This window comes from Dermacentor andersoni, chromosome 11 (genome assembly GCF_023375885.2).
Source record: "Dermacentor andersoni chromosome 11, qqDerAnde1_hic_scaffold, whole genome shotgun sequence".
Classification (NCBI taxonomy): Eukaryota; Metazoa; Arthropoda; class Arachnida; order Ixodida; family Ixodidae; genus Dermacentor; species Dermacentor andersoni.
This window is the reverse complement of record NC_092824.1, coordinates 91,131,642-91,155,369: the sequence shown is the minus strand read 5'-3', so window position 1 is coordinate 91,155,369 and position 23,728 is coordinate 91,131,642. Positions and strand designations below refer to the sequence as shown.

Here is a 23,728-nt window from a genome sequence, read left to right as displayed (position 1 = left end):
CACCACCCAGGTATCACAAAGCCTGCTCACTCCAATGCATGACGTCATGCTAGTGGCCCGACTGCCTTATAATCTAAAGGAGTCGCTCCCGAGTAACCAATAGTTATTTTGACGTCACCGCTTTCGTCGCGCCAGAATTGGCAATTTCGGGCCATTAGCATGGCATCATGGATTGGAGTAAACAGGCCTTGTGCTATATAGGTGGTGTTGAGCCAGGTGGCCTTGTTTGATGAACACGTTGGTTCTACGGAAGCGCTGACGACGCGCACTCGGTTTAGCTGCAAAAAACCGTGACATGGGCTCGCCGTCGCGCTCCGTTCAATCGACTCGTCACCAGAGTCAGAGAGAGCAGCGTTCCAACACGAGGGTCCGTCTGCTTTCACTGGGAGCTGACGAACGCCAATGCTTTTCTGTCGGTCTCGTCTCGCGCACCACTGAGGGGCGAAGCCTGAAACATCACCTGGCGGCACTTCTCATCAGGCGAGCATTCTGAGAAGCTTGGTATCTGCCAGGGCGATGTTTCTGCTGCACAGAAGCAGTTGTCTCGCGTGGCGCGTCGGGTCAACATGTCGCCTTTGCGTATTGTTAAAACACCGTCTGAGGAGCTGAAGCGCAACGCTGAACCCTGTTATCATTTTCAATGCGTAGTCATTCTTTTAAAAAAGAATTTCATGCAAAGGCAACTTGTAGAAAAGTTTCTCTTGCCATATGATGTCTTATCAAGAATACAAGGGACATGCTGAAATGCATTCACTGAGGCTGCACATTTCGGCATGTGTTACTTGCCTAGCGGATGACAGCAGAGAAAGCACACTTACATCAGTTAGAAGTACCATGGTGCTTTTATGTACAAATGCCACAACGTGTTCCCCACTTCCCAAACTGTACATCCAGACATACATGCAAGTGACGAGATAAGAAGAAACAATATGCTGCCACGAGCGGTGCCTGTGACTTTCCTGTACACACATGTGAAAGAGTTGCTTATTTGATGTGTCCAGTGCCACCATACAGCACCTCATGTACACAACAGCAAGGCGCCTACGGAGCTCGCACTCCTCCGAAGAAGCACAGCACTCACACAGAGAACGGCTCTGTCGAAGGCGGCATATAACGTGATCAACAACAGACCTGAAAATGCCACCCTACGGCAAGTGCAGTTGCGTAGACAAATGTATAAAACGCAGACGTGGTCGACGTGCACATTTGTGGAATAATTGCCTACCCAGAAAACCAACAGCACAAAGAAGCTTGTTTGCAATTGTCCAAGTGTCACACACATACGTTTTCTGGCCAGTACCAAAATAACTCAAACACTTTGAAAGACTAAATATGCAAATAAAAAAGGTCAACATAATGAGCTTTTAGTCCTGCTTACTCTAGCTCTGATGTTTCTAACATTGACGAAGATAAGATTATTTAGACCTATATAGTTAACACATTCTAACGATTGCAGTGCAGGGTATACAAAACTTGTTTTTTTTCATCAAAAGTTTGACTCTGTTGGATGTGGAAATCTGCAGGTTACATTGACAATGTGAGAATAACTGCTGGGTGTTTAGACTGCAATTAAATGTAAGAGAAAATGACGGAAACGAATGGCAGGCTTTAGGAAATCGTGTTGTCAGTGAATTAAAGATTGCTGTTTTGATTAAACATAATGCCATATAACAAGCTGAGACACTAACAGTAGTACTCCAGCATTGTAGCATGGAATGACTAGGAAAGAGTATATTGGACACAGATATTGAGCAGCACCTAAGAATTTGCAACGAAGAGTGCTTGCAGAACTGGTTCAGCTTGCAGAAATAGAATAAATGTTTAGTACCTGGAAAAATTATTATGCTCATCTAGTGAGCCTGTACAATGCGCAACTTTTAGCACTTAAGCACACCGAACTTTAATGTGCGAAAAAAAATGTGACACAACATTTTCTTGTGTTTGTTACAAACAGGCTGGGATGGCCTGGGCTCCATCTTCAAAAAATCATAATTTACTGAGCACAGTCAACAGTACTTAACTCATGTCCTGCTAGTTTTGAGACTTCTTCTCATAAATTGGAAGTGCTTGAGAACCTCATTTCGCAAGTAGTTCAATAACAAGCATTTCACACAAGTTCACTGCAAAAACCTCTGCATACATTATATACACAAGCTTCTAAATGCTCCAACAGATGATTTGGTAAGGCTTTGTTGACCAATAGCTCAGTCCACGCTTCTTGCCTTCATATAAAAGAAAACCTCAATCACTCCTGCCATTCTTGAAAAGGTTGTCTAGACAAGTTCCACTGAAATGCTATAAAATAGCCAGTTACCATCACACCTCATATTTTTTTTTTTGCGTAAACGTCGCAAAGATGCAACTCATGAGTAAAAGGCATGAGCAAAAGAAAAAACATGTAAAATACATGAAGATAAAGTTTTCTAAGCAATAACAAAAACAATAATAGTACATATAAAATATAAATGGTGTCTTCCCAAGACGATTTAAAAGCATGTACACGTCCCAGAAGCTAAGGGTCTTCGTTGACGTAAAAAAAAAGAGATAAAAACGACATTCGGCTACACTAAAATGGTCACTGTGTAAAAAGCCCCATTTCGGAAGCCCTTGTTACAATCTTCAGAGGACAACAGAGTTTAGTATTGATAGATGGGATCAGGCACTTGGTCCCTGCTCTATCCGAGTACAGCAAGCCCACAGTAGTGCAGGCTGATGTGTTGGAATGTTTTCAATTGCGCTTGTAGTCAGCGACTTGTCTGTACAAGCAAATGGATAAAATTGAATGAAAAGAGTGCCCAGCCTTGCAAATGTTCTTTTTCTGGCAAAGCACAGCATGCCTTGGGAAATGGCAAAAACTTTCTATTGGAGTGTACACCCTCACATCCCTGTCATTAAGCTACAGATGAGCATAAAACTCCTGTTGCTTGCAATGTAAAGCTTAATGTAAGCAAGCATGTAAACTAATATTATTGCATTTAGTTTGGTACCAAGTGCACAAAAGGACTTTCAGCAATTGGTGCCTATAATTAGGTAGCAGTGAGAAGACTGAGTAGGAAAACGTTTAAGGAAAACTATTTTCTGATGGCATCACCAGAATGACATTTTTTCGAGTCACAAACGAGTCTTAGACACCACGAGGTATGACTTGCTTGAAGTACAAATATTGCCTGCATGTGGGGCACAGCTGCTCCCCCTCCCAAAAAAAGTGAACAGAAAAGGCAAGGGTAGAAGGCAAGGGTAGAAGGCAAGGGTAGAATTCCAGTATGACACCTTTAGATAGGACACCAAGTGCACCTGCTATCTTAATACTTCCTCACTTCGAAAGAGTCTGGTCGATTGACAACATACAGTGCAATTTCACAAAGGTAATATTTTAATAGAATATGCTTTGGGGCTAGTTGGTTCATCCTTGTGTGGGACAATAAGAAAAAAGACCTGTCCCTTGTCGACCTGACTGTCCCGCCTAGAGCTAGTGCTTGTTATTGCAGACAAGGTGATATTTGTGTAACAGAATAGAAAACACTAAGTGAGATCATACTGCAGCGGTGTCTTGTACATACAAGTGACAGTGTGTGCTGAAAAATGACAGACCAGCTTGCATTCAGTACACAAAATCGTCTTTTTTGTGCTTTCAGAGATGACCCAGAAGATTCCACAAATTGTAAACACCATGAATTATACATATTACAGTGTGTCTTGTGCTATTCTAACCTGGTGTCACAGGGAACTGGGTGTCACAGGGAACTGGGTCCCAGGTGCTGTGTGTCAATTTCTGAGACGCACACACCAGCTTACTGCAATAAATATAAACTGGGAAATTTGAATATCATAAACATGACAAACTAAGCTGCCAGGCCAAGTTCTGTAACTTACTAACACTGTTGTGCTTATTTAAATAATGCATATCCAAACAGTGTGGACATTTTGCAAGAACTGGCAGTTGAAATTTTAGGATCTTGCAAAGAACAGATATAACATAATTTCCAGAATACGCTAGCCTAGTAATGACTCCAATTCAAGTGTAGTGAAAAATTTTCAATGAAATTCTTTAGTCAAAAAATCTTGCCTGTGTGTCATTGTACAATAAATATACTAGTCATTGAGAGTAACAGTATTCTTGGTGCTAATTTTCGTGCGAAGGTTCAACGAAGTGAAAAAAATAATTCAAGCCTTGCACGTGGGAAGAGGAAAATTTAAAATACCTTTGTGTGGAAAACAGAAGTGCATACAACTTTATGTAAGGAATCTATAAAGCATGTGATCACATGGTGTATATGTGCAACTTATGACAGTCCCACACAAAGTGTTTTACAGTGCTTTTGTGGTCGATGCAAGATTTAAACTTTCTTGTTTACCTGAAACACATCAGTAAAAGAAGAGATCTTTTCATTTGCACCCTAATTTACTGGTGTTTCGGTCAGTTGTTAGTGTCTTTGGGAATGTGCAACACCTACAGTGAATGACTTGTAGACCAAGGTGCATATGCCTGCCCTCTTAGATCAAATTCACAATAAATTATCATGATTGATGGGCTACAATGTTTTTTTCACTTGTGTCCAAAGCGTTTATACTGAATGTAAGATTAGCAGAGAGGCAATACTGTTGCTGTGTACCTCACAAGTCACATGCCGGGCATTGCTGATTGAAATTTTGGCACCGTGAATCAAATTATTTCTTGGAATGATGCGGATGCCCAAAGGTCAAATCACGCAAAATGCACAGTACAGTCGGCGCGACCTTTGTGCATTGCGAGGGAAAGTCGGCATCCGGGGTGCTCTGCAGGCAGCCAGCGACGTCTAGCGGTAGTTGCTAGGCGCAAATGTGCCCAGTAGCTACCGTTACACTTCGGGCTCAGCAACTCGCGTTAGACGTCGCTAGCTGCCCCCGGAGCGCCCCGGAGGCCACCGTTCCCGCACTCAACACAAGGGCGACGCCGACTGTACATGATTCAACTGTATGAGCTGTAAAACCGGAACGACGATTCTGCTTTTTAAAGCGGCGGGCGAAAAAAGAAAATGCTGGCGTGAAAGAAATGAACGGTCAGGCCCGATGACCGACAAATTCGCCTCGCTAACTCCAACACTCGCAATCTCGACGTTGATCTTTACAAAGTTGCGAACATAAACGGCGGCACACCAAAAGCCGTGGTTGTCGGATCACCAACAAGTCCTCGTGGTGCTGACCTAGAAGGCCGTACTGCTGAGACGTCCGTACAAGCGGCCCCATGGTCGAGAGCACATGACTTCTGAAGTCACTGGTGTCACAATACATGTAGAAGATTTAGAGTCCCTGTCCTCATACGTGGACCATGTTCTCTTTGTCCCTGTGCTTGACTAGCTCGTTATGCAGTGTCCCAAGTGCCCTGTGGATCGTCTTGAAGCTGGGCCGGCCCGATGGCTTGCGACTCCAGCACGCTCTCATCAGCGCGTAGGCCGGCGCCGGCGCGCCTTCTGGGCAGCCGAGGCAGTTTCCCTCCTTGACGAATGCCACCACTTCCTCGTGCGTCATGCCGTAGTAGGGCTGTAGCGCGAACGAGAAGATCTCCCAAAGCACCACGCCAAACGCCCACACATCCGACTCGACAGTGAACTTGTTGTAAAGTATGGCCTCTAGTGGCATCCAGCGTATCGGAATGGCGTCGTGCTCGCTTCCGCGGTAGTAGTCGGCCGCGTACATCTTCTGCGAGAGGCCGAAGTCCGCGATCTTGACGACCATGTCGTCGCTGATGAGGCAGTTACGCGTGGCCAGGTCCCGGTGCACGAACTTGCGCTCGGACAGGTATACCATGCCGGCCGCGACCTGGCGCGCGATCGAGACGAGCTCCAGGTGGCTGAGCCGGACGTCGCTGAACATGTCGCCGCAGCCGCCCGACGGGTTGCGCACGATGTAGTTGGAGGGAGAGCAGGACCTGAGGTACTCGTTCAGGTCTCCCTTGCCCATGTACTCGAAGAGCAGGCACATGGGACTCCCCACGGCGCAGACGCCCAGCAGCTTGACAATATTGGGATGGTCGAACTCCGCCATGAGACAGGCCTCGCGCTCAAAGTCGCTCTGGAGGTCCTCGGATGCTTCCTCCTTCAGCATCTTGACCGCCACCGTGGTGAAGTCATCACCTTTGATGAGGCCGGGGGCCTTGGCCTGCGAGAAGGAGACAGATAGAGGAGCAAGCTTTCAGACATTCATGGTGTTCTGCTGTAGGACAAACTAAATAAAAAACAAACAGCGTATAATAGGGTTCAACATCCCGAACTAACGTGTGGGCTTTGAAACACACCATTATGATGGTTTCCGGATTAATTTTGTCCACTTGGGGTTCTTTAACGGGCACCTAAATCTAAGAACACAAATGTTTTTGCATTCTACCTCTTCCGGAATGCAGCCTTCATGGTGGGGATTTGAACCCGTGACCTCGTGCTCAGCAGGAGAATGCCACACCAAATGGAACATTGAAGCAAATAACGCAATTGCAAACTACAGAGCAATACTAAGCGGCTGACCCAGGCTGACCCAGGCTCACCACCTAACTGGACAAGTCTACCTCGCATAACTTATCAGGGCCGAACCGTTGAATAGCGCAAGCGAAGCCCCGATATGAGGGCCTCGACTTTACTGTTATTCAATAAGAAAAGTCGCAGACTCGCCCGAAAGGCGAATATGCATCGACTGCGATAGTAAATTAGTGGACAGCTAGCTATACGAAGTAAGGATAGTTTTATCGGCTGTACCACCCTGTAAACATAGGCATGCTAAATAAATTGACAAGCATGTTGTCACGCGCGCACAAGCAAACACGAACACATCTCCCTCGATAACCGCGGAAACTCGCCGTCAAAACGCTTGAGTGAGCAAGCGCGGTTGCGCAGCAGCGAGCGAATTGACCTTCGTGCTTCTATGTATGTCGTGCTGCGTCTTGCGTCAGTGCGAACTAAGCCGCGAAAACACAGCGCGCCGCGGACTGTACCCCCGTTGTAGATGACATTCATGATACGACAGTCCGGCCGGGTGCGCGCGGCCACCCGGGCCGCCCGGGGTAAAACGCGCCCTCGCCCCCTTCTTAGAACCTCCCCCCCTTTCCTTGCGCGCGACGGAAGACGGCGCACTTCCTCCCCGCTTTTCCCTCTTTCGTGCGTGTGATAGAGCCGCGATCTGCGGCTCACCCTCGCACGCTTTCACTCGTACATACGACATACGGCCGCGGCGACAATTTTGTCTCCCTTGGACTTTATACGGAACCTCACGGCAACGCCGACGGCAGAAATGCGCTTGGAGTGTCTACATAATTGCTCTCTCAAAAGAAACTGCTTTCGCTCTCCGCCAGAGCACTGAAAACATGGCACGGAAAACGACCAGCGAGGCGCACCTGGAAGACGCGTCCGAAAGCCCCCTGCCCAATGTCTCTCAGGTAGATGATGTCGTTTCGCGGGTACTCGAGCTTCTCCAGGCGGGGGTGGAGCCTGGCAGCGGTGTGGTGGTAGGAGGCATTCGAGGGCAGCTTGTCCAGATCGATCTCCACGTCGGCCGTCGGCGTTGCGTTGTAACCGCCGCTACGGGAGCGGGCCCCGCCGTAGCGCCGCAGGCGGCGGCAGCCCAGCGCCAGCGACAGCAGCAGCACCAGCGCCGCCAAGCTCACGGCGGACACGAGGAGAACCAGCGCCGGCGCGAACGACGGCTCTCCGGGCGGCTCGAACAGGTCCAGGATGTCGCGGCCCGACACGTCGCCGAGGGTTGTGTTCTCTGCGGGAGCAAACAAAGCGAACGAACGTCTAAGCATTCATTCTGAATTGGGGCGGGTGCTCTTTCGGCAGGTGTTGAACTCTGCAGCACCGGAAGCTGTCTTCTCCACATCAACAGTTTTCGTGAGGGGAAGCAAGCGTAGCTAATGTTCTCTGCCTGTACGCAAACGACTAGACTGACCCCCCCCCCCCCCCCAATGCACGCACACATTTGCCTTTCGCTATTCGCTGCTTGGAACAGTGACTTTGGCCAAATAAATTGAAAGTTTAATTGCCTCCAACTTTTAACGTTATATGCGTTTAGAGAAAAGTCATGACGACAAAATTTTTTGATTTCTTTCATGACGACAAAATTTTTTGATTTCTTTCATGACGACAGAATTTTTTCATTTCTTTTTGTTTAGGTTTGAACCGACGGCAGCGCTGCTACACATATTCGTGAAACTGTACGTGCAACCGATACTGTCACCAAGGTTACGGTAAGCGTCGCTGCATTTATTAAATAAGTGCTCACCAACAGGCATTCTTTTCAGAGCCATTCTGATCCTGACACTGGCTCTGAGTCGACTATACAATCAGGACATCGTCTACCTTGTTGTGCTGTGAGGACCTCAAGCTTAGCGACTAAGCACCGCGCGCGAATGTCGCGCCTTGGATGTTGCTGGAAGTTTTCGCATGCGGAGTACTCGGAACTTATGCGAGAACGGTTCCTGGCACCTGAAACAACGCGCATCGCTTCCAGCTGTAGCACCTTGTTAGCACGTTAAGGCAGTGAACAGAAAAAAAAAAAGTTACATTAATAAGACACTAGTCTATTTCTGAGCTCCTAGGGCAATAATATCTCGGAACTATTTTGTAGCAGGGTTCGAAGTACAACTCGAGGTGCATGTTTCAGCTGGAGAAGCAAGAAATATTATGTTACAATGAAGTATATAAAGGAAGCACAGGTGGGAGTAAACAATGTTAAACTCTTGGTTGTGGCATGGAACCACCAGTTATTATGATGATGATAATTCGGTTTTAATGGCGCAAGGGCCAGTTCGGGCCAAAGAGCGCCAAATTGTGAGTGAGTGTTTATCGAAGCATAGGTTTGGAAAAGCCTTGAAATTGGTTTTCATTCTGTGTATATTTTCTAATTGATTAGGGCACACATGAAATTATAATAGATCCATATTAAAAAAACCTGACTTACCGCACTGGGGTATGGAACAGTGCTCCCATCGTTTCCTGGGGTCTGTTGTATAACACCAGGGCATGGGCTCTTCACCACCGGCATTTCGGCAGTAGTTCTCAGAGTTGAGCACTTCAGGGAATACCATTGGAGGTCTGTTGTGATGATGGGGCTCCTATGGGTAGTACATGAGTAAAACAAAAACGCACCGAATATGTAGTTACTGCAAACGACATTATCAGCATTTCGTTGTCCGTAAAAGCACTGTGCCAGTGCTGTAGAGCTTGTGAGTGGTTGAGGTTAGTTTACTCGCTTGCTTGTATTATCGAGAGCACTAAGGATTGCACACTGTACAGTTACATACAACAAAACTATTTTTTGTCTAAACTAACATACGCGTTATCTATTGCTGTTAAAGTATCTAAACAGGGTTCATTGCAAGTACACAGGCTGCCAACATTGCTGTGGTAACATTACAGCCAACATGTGATGATTCACTCCTCAGCACGTCATCTATACGTCACAATGACGTCTCTCTAAGGTCCAGCCAGCCAAGTGCCCGGGTGTGTTGCAAGCGCACCCGGGCACTTACACACAGTACACATGCTGCAAACGTATACAGTACACAAGCTGCAAGCATTGCTGCGGTAATATCACAGACATGTGCTAATTCACTCACATCAGCACGTCATCGCTAGGTCGCATTGACATACACTCTACTATCGTGTGCGCAGCCAGCCATATGTGAAAAACAAGAGACAATAAATGTACACTACCGTGAATAAATTCCAAACTAACTTGCCTGCACATCCCATCGCTGACACGGAATGCCAGACTTGGTCACGTTGACACTTCCTTGGTAGAAGCGACCACGGCCTTTGATGCAGTTCACTGATTTACACGGAACACGGAAAAGATAACAAGAAAATCAGCACGATTAACATCAAAAAGACAAGGGACGAACATAAGAAATTGAGGTAAGGGTTCAATATCTTCAAACAACTTGAACGTAATCAAGAAGTCTGTGCGCTAAGCACTGGAAAACCAAGGCCCAAACAACAATAAAATCGCAGTTTCGCCTGAAAGGCGAAGCATTGAGAGCTTATTAGACACTCACACAAAGCAAGGTTCTTAGTTTTATCGGCCGTACAAATGGCCATAAACATTAGCTTGGCGAGCGTGGTGTCGCGCACGCACAGACAAACATGAACAGATCTCACTAGATGAGCTCACTCTGGCTCAGCCGCACGCACAGCCTTACGCAGTCACAGCCGAGCTAGAGGAGGAGACGCGCGCTCTCATCTTTTAGCGCCCGCTTGGTCACGTGACCTGTAACATTGGGCGCGCGCATCATGCCACCGTTCTTCAAAAACCCGTTCTTCTCGGCTAATACTCACACGTCTTCCCTCGTACACGCAGCATACGACGCGCGATCTTATCGCACTTGGAATTTATACAGAACATCAGAGCGACCGCGTCCAATATAATTGCTTTCGCAATAAAAGAAATGTGTCTTCTTGGATTTCAGCACGCTAGGCTGGCTGTACATTTGGGGGTGGGGTGGACTTTCAAAACTGTTTGACATTGGACAGTAGTCAAGCTGCCATATGCCGACAACGACTTTCATTATTTGTTTTAAATCTAACGATATGATAGAAAACTTTCACGTACCGGTGACCTCGTCTTCCTGGAAGTCCGTGAGATGTGCATGCGAGCACAGGCCGTTGTCCTTGTAACTGGGTAGCAGGTCGCAGTCGGGCAACCGGAAGTGGCCGCGCGACTTGAAGAAAATGCCGCGCTGCTTGTTGTCCTCGATCATGGCCCACTCGTTGTAGCAGAAGAGCTCGCGAACTGCGATGCAGTCCTCGCTGCGCGTGAAACGCGAAGCACACGGTCACAAACGCGGGCCGCATCGAGCAAGGCTCTGCGGCCCGTTCGCGCTACTTTGCGATAGGATGCACAGGCGATAACCAGAACTATGCGGGCCCTACCAAAGCGCAGCATTCCACAGCACTCCGGTCGAATTCGATAGAATTTGGCTGGACCTCGAAAACCATCGGGCTGCCATCGGTGAGCTTCACATTTATACTCCCGACAGTTATCAGACTCACCTCAGTACTACACGCTGCGCGTTTTCGCACCTGCAGCCTATCGCGACATCGATATTCGCCATTTGTCGTGCCACTATGCCGATAATGGGTCCTGTGTAATCATCACCAACAGGATGTCTGCGTGCTCTCCACCGCGAGAATGCAGACACCTCAATACCCAACGTGCAGGATGCGTCGTGCATTCTGCATGCCTCACCGTGAGGCAATGAAACGTTTAGCACGTTAAGGTATCAACCTATTGGCCCAACTGCGATGTCGATACAGGGCCAGTCTTTCAGCCAAGAGCAATGATGCTCGGCACTGGCCGGAGTGCTTAAATTTATATAGCACGGCTTTCTTTTTTATACTGACCCTCAAAGTTGACATAGTAACGTTCTAGGTTACACAAATGTGCGAACACCTCCCACATATACTGCCTGTCAGCAGTTGAACGAAGCTACTCAGAGAAGCGGTCTTTTCCTCAGTGTGCCTATGCTTGCAGAGAAACAAGCTTTTCAGGTGCTTTCTGCGAATGTGCGAGGCACAATCGAAGCCGCGTCGAAGTTCGCATATACAGATACCTAGTATAGCCTAAAGTAGGGTGGAGTATCACGCTTCGATTTGCGCTCATGAAGCACTCCCCGATTCGCTAATTAATACCTTAGCAGGGAGCACGATTGCAGCGCTTTCTTTCCCACAACTACGCTATATACTATAGCTCCAGGTTTTACGTTCCCAAACTGCGTATCACGGTCACACAAAGAGGTCTCTGTACTTGCATCCACGTTGCATGTAAAGGCTTACTGTAAACGGTAATAAGGTCACGTTTTGCTCTGCACTCATTCAGTGGTGCCATGCGTGCTAATTAATCCATTCGCAGAGATTGCGGTGGCGACCGCCTATTTCCGCCACTGGGAATTCGGTTAAGTGTATGGTATGTGGTATATGGTAGTGTATGGATGGTGTATGATGTTTACTTGATTCATGTCGCCAGCGCGAACTAAAACAGGACACAAGGAACAGGGAGACACGACAAACCCTGGACCCCGACATCACTAGCGTTTGTGGTGCATATGTATCTTCACAGCAAAATAATTTACACCCTTAAAATGAAGGGTGTACATCGATTTATAGCACCCTTACACCCAGAAGGCGTGAAAGGGTGAGAGTTACATAGACCGATTTACACCATTATTCACTCTTATGAATGTCAACTGTTTTACAGACTTCATTGCGTCCCGTTTTCTGTTGCGCTGATAGCATGGAATCAACGGTATCTTTGAAAATTAACATGGAATGAGCAAGGCTTCCGTATGGAAGCCGAAACGTCTTGTCTTTTAATAAGTTTTACTCGGTCGGTGTGCGTCTTTCTTTGTCAACAGCATAGCATCCAACAAGCCCGTCCAAGAGCATCACTTACGTGACGTTTTTACGTGAAATGTTATCGGTGTTATCGCTCTTTAGCGCCTTATCCATCCACGTCGAACCGTTATGAACCGTGACCGAACGTACTCAGGCGGCGGCTTCGTATGGCACCGCCACGCGGGCCGTACCTTGAAAGCGATCTGCGACGCCGACAAAGAGTATCGACTGCTGATAGCTTCGTGCGCTGTGTTCTCGCCGCTTCGTTGGCGTTGAAGCGAGAGGCAGCACGAGGGCGTATTCGCTCCCTGCTGCGGGTGCTACCTTGAAAGCGGTCGTCTTACGGGACGGACGGTTTTCTCGTTGGGTAAGCACAGAAATGCTTACGTATTAAAGAAAGAAAGAAAGAAACTCACCGGCAGAGCGGCTTGGCGATGGCGAGCCGGGCGCGCCACTCGCACTGCGGGAAGGCGTAGTGGCAGATCATCACCTCGGCGGCCGAGCGGCACGGCTCGAGCAGCGACGAGATGAGCTCGTCCCAGAGCTGCTGCGTGAGCTGCTCGTTGAGAACGACGGGCGACGCGTCCTGGCTGATGTTGTAGTAGACCAGGCCCGTGCCCAGGAAGCGCCGGCACGCCGATCCCGTGTACGGCGAGCAGAAGCCCTGCGGCACGTCCTCCGCGGCCGACGACCCGGTCGCCGAAGAGGCCTCGTCCTCGTCGTCGGGCCGCGACTGCTGGGCCTGAACCATGACCGAGGAGTCGTCGCTGCTGCTCGGTTCGACGGCTGCCTCGGTGGTGCTGGACGCTGAAAAAAAAAAAAAAAAAGGAAGCGCCGCCGTTTAAGCATTTCTCGGAGGTGCTTTTACGGAAACGTCCCCGCTCGCCCAAGAAGGACTACGAAATGAAAAAGGAAGTCCTCCGCACGCCTCCTCTTGAGTGCCGATACGCAACGAAGAGAGGTGGAACGGAGGCAACATCGTGTGCGAAAGATCATAAGTAGACGAAGTAATTATCGAAAACACAGGGTGCGAACGCTCGAACGTTCAACCAATCAAGACAGAATACCGGACGGTGGGGGTGCTTGAAGTAATTAACAGTGGTCGAACAATGGACGCCTCAGAGAGGAGCCTACGTAGACAAGTCCCCTCGTCGAAACGTTAGCTCCACTCTGAAGCATCCATTGTTCGCCCACTGTAAAGTGTTCAGCACTGTTACCAAGCCAAATCACCAAGAAGTCAGCGCACTAGAAATCTCCTAACGGCAGAAGATATGTGTGCTACGCTGCATGAATATGAAACGAGAACAACCGAGTTGAACACGTTCATCTGGTCTAAATCCATCACAGTAATTCTAACACGGAGCAAGTTTATTCCGTTGGAATGTGTCGGAGCAAGCCCGTGCTCAAGTTTATCAGCAGCCGTGGTCAGAGAAAGCTGAGTTAGCAGCAGCGATTTCTGGCACCTCCATCGCTTACGCAGGAGCGCGACCTGACACTGCTGACGTCACGCAGACGCCTTTTCCATGTATCAGGTCTACGTAGTTTTGTTTGGTTTTAAAGGCTCCAGCGGAATAGCCAGGCCTGATTGCCAGGAATTCTCGCTAGGCGGGGTTGGACTATTTCGCAGAGGGTCCAAAATTAAACATAAGACAAAAATCACAGGGAATACAGCTATGTTTATCGTCCCTGTTTTTCTTGTGCTAGTTTATAATCACATTTTAGAAATGACATCTCCGGAAATGACGGTACAGAGGAACAAACTTAAAAGCAAGGAACCTACACCGCTCCTAGGAGAGTGTCGGATAAGTAGGCTATACAAGATCACATTGGACAGAATTCAAAAGTGCCGCCGAATTGGCTAAGAGAACGATTCGCGAAACGCCTCGCAGATGGCACCAGGAGTACTGCAGGCCAAAAACATGAGCGAACGCGAGTGCCTGCGCAGCAGTTTTCGCGGCTTGGTGGGCGGTAAAACGTTCGGCACAGTAAAAAAGGACACCTGCGATTTGCAATTACTTTTAAAAAGTGAATTTTGCTAACAGCAACGACGGAGTCAGCATTAGCGGGATACACGCATAACACTTTTCGCTGGCTGTGTCTTAACGTGCGCAAGTACGTATATCTGTAAATCCAGCGTTGAGTTTTCTGAATTAACGGATGTGGGTGACACAGAGCTCAAAGAGTGAGAGGTGTAGAAAGAATGACACACACATGTGACTACGCTATTTCCGATAATGATCGATTGAACGATGTTTGACTGTACTATTCGATAGCATGCTCAAGTAAGGTACTAGTCCCATTGAGAGAAGAGAGAGAGAGAGAGATGATTGAGTCATTCGAAAGAAAAGGTCTCGCGCAAAAATTGAAGGAACTGGGCAGCGAAAGCATTGGTATACGGAAGGTAATCGATGGCTATAATGCTTTTCCTGATCAAAAAGATAGAAAATAAGCGTATACTCTGTAGTGAAAATGCACGCATGGCAATGAGAGCGCAACTCAGTTCATAACTTCAAGAATTGCTGGCATGTATGCAACGCATACAGTGCGCCAGGTCTTGTCTGAATATTCACCCCTGCACTTTTCCGGCGGCCTCTCGTAGACTCAGGTATCCAACGTGTGCAGCAATTGACGTAAACACGGCTTGCTTGGAACACTCATTTTATATACGATGGTTTTCAGAAGCAGGCAAGCAATATTGGCCACACGTACAATATAACGAAAGTGGAAAGCAGAAAAAAGAAAACTCCGATAGGCAGCGACCACGTATTACGGCGAGGCAGCCTGAGATTAAGAACTGCGATGACGAGTGTTCGGTTGCCGACAAAACACGGCGCGCCTTACTGAAGGTCGTCGGCACACTACTCTTGGCACATCTGTACCGAACGCAAATTCTACACCACGAGCAGGATTCTGATTACACGAGTCTGCTTTCGCATTCACTTCGCTTCGATCCGCAAGCTTTATTTTTTCTCGTAACGAGCGAGTAGTACCACGCGGTGTCCCGAAACGCACTTCAGTTGGGAACCCCAATACAATAATACTTGAGTACGGCGCGAGCTAGTATACGCGATGCGCGAAACCGTCGGTCTCCAAAAACCGCCGAATCTGGGCTTTACGAGGGCACACAACTATAGATTGAAATAACCGTGGACGCGGTCGGTACGGATGATGTGATTGCTCGATAAACCAGAAAAAAATATATTACGCAATGTCATATGCACATATAAACTTCGTGTAACGGAAAATCGCGGCGATTAACCAAACGGCACAGCGCTTGATTTCTCAGCACCAGCAGATGGAGTCCTACACAGGGCGCTCTCCACAGAAGGGTGTCCACGCAAACTTTCCACGCGAGGCCACTTTCGCATTTACGTCACAGCATTAATAATGCACTGTTTGGAGAGCTCGCTGGGTTTGGAAAATGCACGTGAAACCGAAGCTCCAACTTAAGAGGGCGAGGCGCGAACGTGTACGATGCACGAAACCGCCGTGCTCCGAAACCCCGAAACCAAACGTTTCCTCGACGCAAAGCACCAGTGAATTCTAGCGCACGGTCGGTATACCAGCACTGCGTAGGCAGAGAGAAGAGTATACGCAAACAAAACAGAGCGAGCCCAGCAGGTGCACGGCGCTCGGCTTACCTGGCGGCTGGGATCCTTCGACCTGGACGACGAACTCACGGGCCTCGCTCACTTCGGTGCGGTTCTCCCCGACGACGTTAGTCGCGCGGCACACGTACGATGCGCTGCCGGTCGCATTGACGCTCAGCTGGGACTCCGACGTTCCCGACGACTCGACCGTGGACACCTGGAGGGAGGCGAAAGCAGAGGACGCGCGATCGCGTCTTTCTCAGTTCACGGGCCCCGGGCGCACACCCACGACGCTGACGCCATGCGCGCGAGCGATCGCAACGCCCGCGTGTGTCGGCGTTCGTCGTTAGCGCCGAGGGCCTGGCTAACGTTTTTCCCCTTTGGGGGGAGCGACCCTCACCTTCTCTTTCCCCCCCTTCTCTCCCGCATTTCCCTTGTTTCCCCACCGTTTTCGCACCGGAAGTTCGCTCTTGATTCCGCAAGTCGTTTTCAGATGGCGCCAGGAGCTTCATTGAAGTGTGCTGCCCACTGGCGGTGAGCCCATGAACTAGACACTTTCGGCGGTTTGAAGAAGCGGGAACTTTGGACGGCGCACGAAGACGGGCGAAACAACCTGATGAGAGGTTACGTGAAAACCCGAGGTAAACGTGTCCAAGTCCCGTATTGACGAAGAAAAGTCATTACGCCTGATCAGTTATAAAGCGGAGCACCATGCCAAAAGTGACAATGAACATATTATCAACACATGCGGCGAGCCAATGAGAAACATTTGTGAATTTGGTGTCCGATTTGCAAGATACCAATGAAATGACCACAGCTCTATTCGCAGAGATCCAGAGAGAGAGAGAAAAAAAAGAGAGAGACATATTAGTTGGTGACGCTTCGTCTGCGGCTGCGTGAACTGTAGGTTACATATAGTAAGCTGACTATAGGCAGCACGATAAAGTATGAAGACGGCGATACCACGGCGTGCCTTGAAAATCAGCGGATAACACTGAGGAAGGGAAACGGACGTACAAATTGCTTAAGCGAAAGAAATTGTGGTTACGTCTTCGTTACGATACTGCGATCGTATTTAGTAGATCATAGACTGATGCTTTGATTCTTTCATCGAAATATTTCAGTGCCCCTGTTCTAAACGTACGGGTTTGTTTCCACAGCAAAACATGAGAACCACGAGAAGCGGTTGAGGAGGCAATTGCAAAGTAAAAGAAGATCCATCAGCGCCGTGTTCAAGCTGTTCTTTTTAATATTGGCTGTCATATGCGTGTCCTTAGCCTTTAAAGGTTTCATAACTCGAGAATAAAAAAAAGGAGACCCTACCTAAATGCACAACAGAGAAATTATTTTGCTCGGCCTTCTGTACACAGATTTTGAAGAGGTTTGCAGCAGATAAAGTAAAATTGACTGTTTGTAGCCCATTTTTGATTTAGGCCTTCAGCTGTCTGACAAAATTTTCATAAATCGGCACATTGTAAACGAAAAAAAAAAAGCGTTCGATTTGCAACTTTTTAACTTCGCCATAGACATCGCGATACTGCAAATTATTAAAAGAGCCAAAGCGGTATTGTCAAATTATACATTGCACTGAAATACACAATCGATTTGCGCATATGACTTTTCGCAGAATTCACGTAGACAATGTAAACACTTCATGTAAGTCGTATAATAATGTCTAATACATGTCCGCTTTAGAAAGTTCGGCAGATGCAGGTTACAGAACTGTGATATCGGTTGCTGGAAAGTAATTTTAAAGTTGGAGCTGAAACTTTTGAAAACCTGCCAATTTTCGGCAATTATTGTCAAAACTTGATGCCTTAATCAAAATTACGCTTCCATCAGCCGGTAGGGCCCCTTCACTCCCTCTTAAATGAAACAAACTTCATGTAAATATGTACAGCTCTAAAATTCTGGGGTGTTACGTGCCGAAACCAAGATCCGATTATGAGGCACAACGTAGTGGGGGACTCCGGAAATTTCGATCACCTGGGTTCTTTAACGTGCACCTAAGTCTAAGTACACTGGTGTTTTCGCATTTCGCCCCCATCGAAATGCGGCCGCCGTGGCCGGGATTCGGTCCCGCGACCTCGTGCTCAGCAGCCCACACCATATCCACTGAAAAACCACGGCAGGTATGTTCAGCTCTTTTCCAAAGGAAGCATTGTAGAGACCACTGTGTGCACGCTCATATGTGCGTATATTCTGCTTTATCATAAGCTGGCTCCGACCTGCAAGAGAGAGAGAGAGCAAGGGTAGGAAAGGCAGGGAGGTCAACCAGAACAGCATCCGGTTTGCTACCCTACACTGGCGGAGGGGAAAGGGGAATAGAAAGAGGAAGAAAGGGAGAGAGTAAGCACTGAGTACGTGTGGGAGGGACACCATACACAAGGACACTATAAACGGTCTCTTAAGCCTCTTATTCTTTCTTATTTCTTTGTTCTCTTGGTCTCTTATTTCTTTGTTGCGCTCGTCTTATTTCTGCTCTGTTACGTCAGAGAAGCAGCGAAAATCGTCAGACTTATAGTCACATGGTCAGACTATTCCAAAAAAAAATAAGCAGTCAAAATATGTGTCAAAAGTTCAGAGGGCATCGCTTTCGTACTTGCCATATGCTAACCACATTATGCTGGACTAAAAGTTGGCTGACTTCTCTACTGTTTCACGATTCTTGTGGAGCTATAGGACGCACCGATTATGTTTGGCGACTCTTGTGAAACTGCAGCACACCGGACGCGCACTTTCGAGGCCTTGCACATTGCAGAGTGTGCATTAAAGTGTCGTTGGGACCTTAATCGGTATGTGAAGAATTACATTTATTCACGGCAATATTAAAGTATAAAACCTTTCAACTGCCGGGCCCCGACAACGAACGCTCGCCGACACTCCGGCGACGATGGCGGCGGCCTTTGTACTTTTGCAACAAACTGTAAGTATGCCCTCTGCACTGAAAAGCGGCGCGATAGCGCGAAGTTCCAGGAAGAAAAGATGATGGGCGAGAGGAAAGAGTTACATAACACAGGCACTAACTAGGAACCAGAGCGTAATTGGACAGAGCACGACACAAACTGACACAGGACATGGGCGTTATCGAACATTGGCAAGGAACACGTGGCAACAGTCGGCACATGTAACTGCTTTGTGTAACCTTCAAACTTTTGTTGTTCCTTGCGCTTCGTGCCTCAACGTTGCGCTTTAACCAAGAACGTCGAACGAATAACCAAGAGCCCAATTCATCCAAGTCGTTGTTCCCGATCGATGTCTATACCTTAAACGATGGCCTACGACGAGAAAAAATAAACATAAAAAGGCAAGGAAGGCCATTGCAGGCACGTAGGGTACGTTGGCACGTGCGAATATTTCTAAGGATCTACATCTACACGTTGGGAGCTAATGTCGGGTCGTCTGTTCAGCCTCCTGTTTCATCTGCACGGCTCGAATGCTCGGGGGAAAGGAGCGCAAGGGTCGAGCTTGTATTTCATGGCACTTTATAGCGTCATTTGCGCGGGCGCTACGAAGTGCAGCGCTGAGCTCCCAGTGGTTTCTTCTCTAAACAATGGGTTGCGCGGAATAACCCATTCTTAAAAACGGAACATCAAACTTGCAATACAGCAAACGTAATCGCAAAATTCACTCAACTATGCAAAAAAAAAAAAGGAACGTGTCATACATGACGCATCAGTCAGGCTTCTAACCACTAAAACATAGCTTGCAGGCCTTTACGATCAGCTTTAATTGATGACGGAATAATGATCATTTGACTCAGCAGGGCACCCCGATGGTGCTAAACGATACGCGACAGTGGAAGTCTCACAGAATAATTATGACCACCCAACGTTCCTCGAAACGCATCCAAAGCTTGGCACACGAGCGTTTTTGAACACCACCACCTGTCGAATCGCGGCCGCGCCGCTGTACCGGCATTCGCACCCGCAACCTCGTGCCCTGTAAAGGAACGCCACAACGAGTGAGCCGAAGCGACGAGTGATGGCAGATTGCTTACAAAGGTGTTCGCTTCGCGAGCAGCCCATACTTCGCATACAAGCGAGATAATTCGCGGTTACGTAATAACCAGCTCGACGTGTCACTCGTTATCGTTTTGGCCGAAAGACCCGCGACGAGATGGCGCGGTGCCTGCGGCGTTTCGTTGCCGAGAACGAGGTCTCGGGTTCGATTCCCGACCAAGCGGCCGCATTTCCATGGAAGCGGCGTAGAAGAAAGAAAGAAAGAAAAAATAAAGCAAACGCTCATGTGCCAAGCTTTGGGTGCGTGTTAAAGAACTTAGGGTGGTCAAAATTCACTCGAAGCTTTTCCCACTGCGTTGTATCTCACATCGCCACCGCGTTGCCATGGAAATTTAAGCACCACGAATCAACCTTCCGGCCGAAAGAGAGTCCATCAAGTTGACAGCTTCGCAGCTAAAAAAAAAAAAAAAAAGTCCAGGATGTCTTGCATCTCTTTCCGTCGCCGTTCCCGCGCAACCGCATATGCGTTGCCCCGCCGCTCCTCAAGAAAGACAGCCAAGCGACGCGTTCGGGAAGCGCACGTCGACGGCGTACCGGCGAGATATTCCGGTCACGTCCTTCCAATAGCGGCGGCGAGCGGACCAAGCCGCCGCTTCCTCGCAAATTAAAGTAGCAGCTGCGCTCTCGGAGGAAACAGCGAAGGAACATCGCCTCCCCCCACTTTCCCCAATCCCACCACCTCTTCAACCAGTCCTCCCGTTGCGTCCGCGGGCCTCGGATCAACCCTGGCCCGGGAGGGATAATTGATTTAAGTGTTCTCGAGAACGGTCCCGCGAAAAGACGCAGGCTATAACTACACAGCGACGACGCTGGCGCGCTGTCTGTTTTATGTACAAGCCTGCGTGTGTGTGCGTGTGTGTGCGTGTGTGTGTGTGTGTGTGTGTGCGTGTGTGTGTGTTCGTGCGTCTTTCAAAGGCTTTGGGACGCGGGAGTATACAGTGTGGGCAAAAAGAAATGGCCGTTACGGCATCTGAATGATTCATGGGCTGCGTCGGGGTTCTTTCTGGGGGCCCAGGGTGAAGACAGGGTATGGGGGGGGGGAAGGCAAGAACCGCTGGCTTTCTTTTCCTTCCGGAACCGAGGCGCAAGCCAGCGTACGGATCCGCAGCGCTGACGGAGTCTTTGAGAACGACAGCGACGTAACTGTGGGATTTGGGTGAACTGGTAAGCCTCTTTGTCAAGAGCTCGGGAGAGTGGGATCGACGGAGAATGAGGGGGCGATTGGAATTACGCGAGTCAAAACGTTGTTTTCTAATCAACGTGACCCTATATCTGCAGCTGCTACAGCAGCATCTAGAGCTGATCCCTATACACCAAAAGGACAGTCGCCATGTTGTATTCAAACCTAGCACGAGCGCCAGGTTTAAGCACACGATCACTGTTACGAAAAGAGAAAAATGAAAAGCAAATAAAATATTAGTTCGCGGAGCAACGTATGAACGCAAATGACCGTCAATTGTGCTTGACGCAGTATTATCACCAAGCGAATGATGTTTTACGTTCGTATTTTTGCTATTCGTATTTCTCTTCGTTTCTGTTCGCGAACTGCATGTTTCTGTCTCTCTTTCCTCCCGTCTTTCTTTTAAATTCAAACAGCTCGCCCTGCGGCATATGTGGATGATTAAATGAAATCCTGGAGATCCCCCTTATGAAAGAATTGACAAAGCTTAGTGTCTACCCGCAAGCTACTAGCTTTAATTAGCACATAAAGCGTCCATTCTCGGTAAGAATCACGCCTCTGCTGTTCCAAGACCAATATCTACGAACGGGCGCTAAATATTCTTATTGAGTGCTTCCGCTCAGACGAAACGTCTTTTCCTCTATTGCGCTATTCACTAGGATAACCCAAGCGGATAATCCACAAGAATAACTCATTTTGTAAATTCCTCAACCTGGTTCAAGCCTTGACTGCTTTCGAAATATTTTAATTTCGCTTCATTTCTTTCCCCGCACTTTCTCTTTTGCCTGCGACACTGTAGTGAGGTTGGTCGAGTCGAGGCAGTCTTTTTGTTCGTAGCCCCGCTCACACCACCTCCGTTACCAAACATGTCACTTTTCTGTCTAGCAAGTCGCCACCGCATTCTCCAGAGCTGAGGCTTTATCTCGAGCCGAACTACGATTTCCCCTTTCAAGAAACGTGAAACGTAAAAAATATTGTAATTATGCAATCGCTAAACGATTTGGTTAAAATGTGTTGCACTGCATCTTAGAGGAAAAAAAAAAAAGGAAGTTCTAGTTACTCAAAAATCAATATTGAATAACTTCTATAGTTGTTGATAACATCTGCAATGCTTTGCACACGGCTTTAAAGCGAAGTTACTATGTTGTGAATATGACCAATGCGTAGCTCATCTAGTCAACGTGAAGAAACAAAGGTAAGGGGGAGGGTGGGGTGGGGGAACAGTTTAAACTGTAAAGACATTTGATCTGTACGCTTTTAGCTCTCTCTAAGTAGCGTCTCAGAGGGATGCGACGTCTGTTTTCTCTGAAGAGTTACAAAATTGTAAGCGTACCATTTCATTTTTGTTTTCTAAATTAGCGATTTCTTTCCCTAATATCTATAAAATTTGAGAACGCCTAAACAATTATCTGCGACTATCAGTCCCTATAATTCGTCTTAGTCTTTGAGACGCAACAAATGCACCTCAAAGCGGTCCCGCGACTTCCTTTCTGCGTTTCAGATGACATTTGAATACGTCATTCATCTATACAGTTCCTGGGTAAAAGAGTAAATGCCGAGCACGCGACAGACGATGCCCGAATCACCAAAGCTAGGCGTCAACCCGCCGTCCGAGGAACCCCGAGCCCACGGGACGCTGAAGGACTCGGAGGCGTCCGAATGCATATAAGCATGAGCCCGAACGCAATGTCCCAATCTTAGGCCGTATCTCTGACGGCCACTTCCCTCTGGTTGTCGCGAAACAGACGATTGCGAGACACATCCTCACAATGAGACCCAGTCGAAGCCTCAAGCGAAGTCAGTGCGAGACGCCGCCGCTCTCTCCGGCCTCCCCTTTTATTCAGAACGGGCTCCGGCCAGTCTTTGTGCCGGAGTCGTTATCCGGATGAACATTAGGAATCGCGGAGGAATGGCTTGACTGCACCCTGTTTTCTTTTTTCTTTTTTTTTGCGGGGGCGGATACGGGAGGAAGACAAGGGTGGCTGGTGAGATGGGGTGTTAGCGGTTACTGCTCTGACTACGGAAGCACAAGCGTTTGCGAACGCGAAGTGCGATGACAAATAAAGCGAGGGGAAGCAGCGACGAAGTTGAAGCAAAAAAGAAGAAAAAAGGGAGACCGGCAGCCATAATATAAGACGGCGAAGCGATAAACGAGAGAGAGAGAGAGAGAGAGAGAGAGAGAGAGAGAGAGAGAGAGAGAGAGAGAGAGAGAGAGATGAAATCAACGCAAAGAGGTTGCGAGGATTCTCCGATGCAGCACGCATTTGGTCCCGGAAAGAACCGGGCGCTGACCGAGCTGGCGATGCGAAGGAGGAAAAGAGAACAAGAGAACTTCTCGCTGCATGCAAACGCGAACACCAGAGACCAGAGCGGGGAAAGTGCAAGGTCACTACACGCCACGGTGAAACAGTGCACCGAATGAAAATGGGGAACAAAAAGAGGAACTACATCGACCATGAAGGAAACAGAGGGGAAGGGCGGATGAAAACCAAGGGGAGAGGAAGAACGTGCGCATAAAAGCGTGAGCGGTGCAGAGTGCCTAGGAGGCCACGCCGAGGCACGCGAGAAGCTGCGGGAAAG

At 48.2% G+C, this 23,728-nt stretch overlaps 1 protein-coding gene across 1 annotated transcript in view; it reads right to left on the bottom strand.

Moving 5' to 3' along the window:
- Positions 1-823: 823 nt before the first annotated feature.
- The window catches only part of LOC126539022 (tyrosine-protein kinase transmembrane receptor Ror2-like), a 287,664-nt gene continuing 264,759 nt past the window's right edge, over positions 824-23,728 (bottom strand). The window contains exons 4-10 of the mRNA XM_050185709.3: positions 15,998-16,163; positions 12,773-13,163; positions 10,576-10,772; positions 9,707-9,795; positions 8,926-9,079; positions 7,361-7,734; positions 824-6,138 (exon numbers count right to left, since the gene is read on the bottom strand). Coding sequence (XP_050041666.1) covers positions 5,296-6,138; positions 7,361-7,734; positions 8,926-9,079; positions 9,707-9,795; positions 10,576-10,772; positions 12,773-13,163; positions 15,998-16,163 — 2,214 coding nt within the window. The 3' untranslated portion in view covers positions 824-5,295. The remainder of the gene's footprint in view (positions 6,139-7,360; positions 7,735-8,925; positions 9,080-9,706; positions 9,796-10,575; positions 10,773-12,772; positions 13,164-15,997; positions 16,164-23,728) is intronic.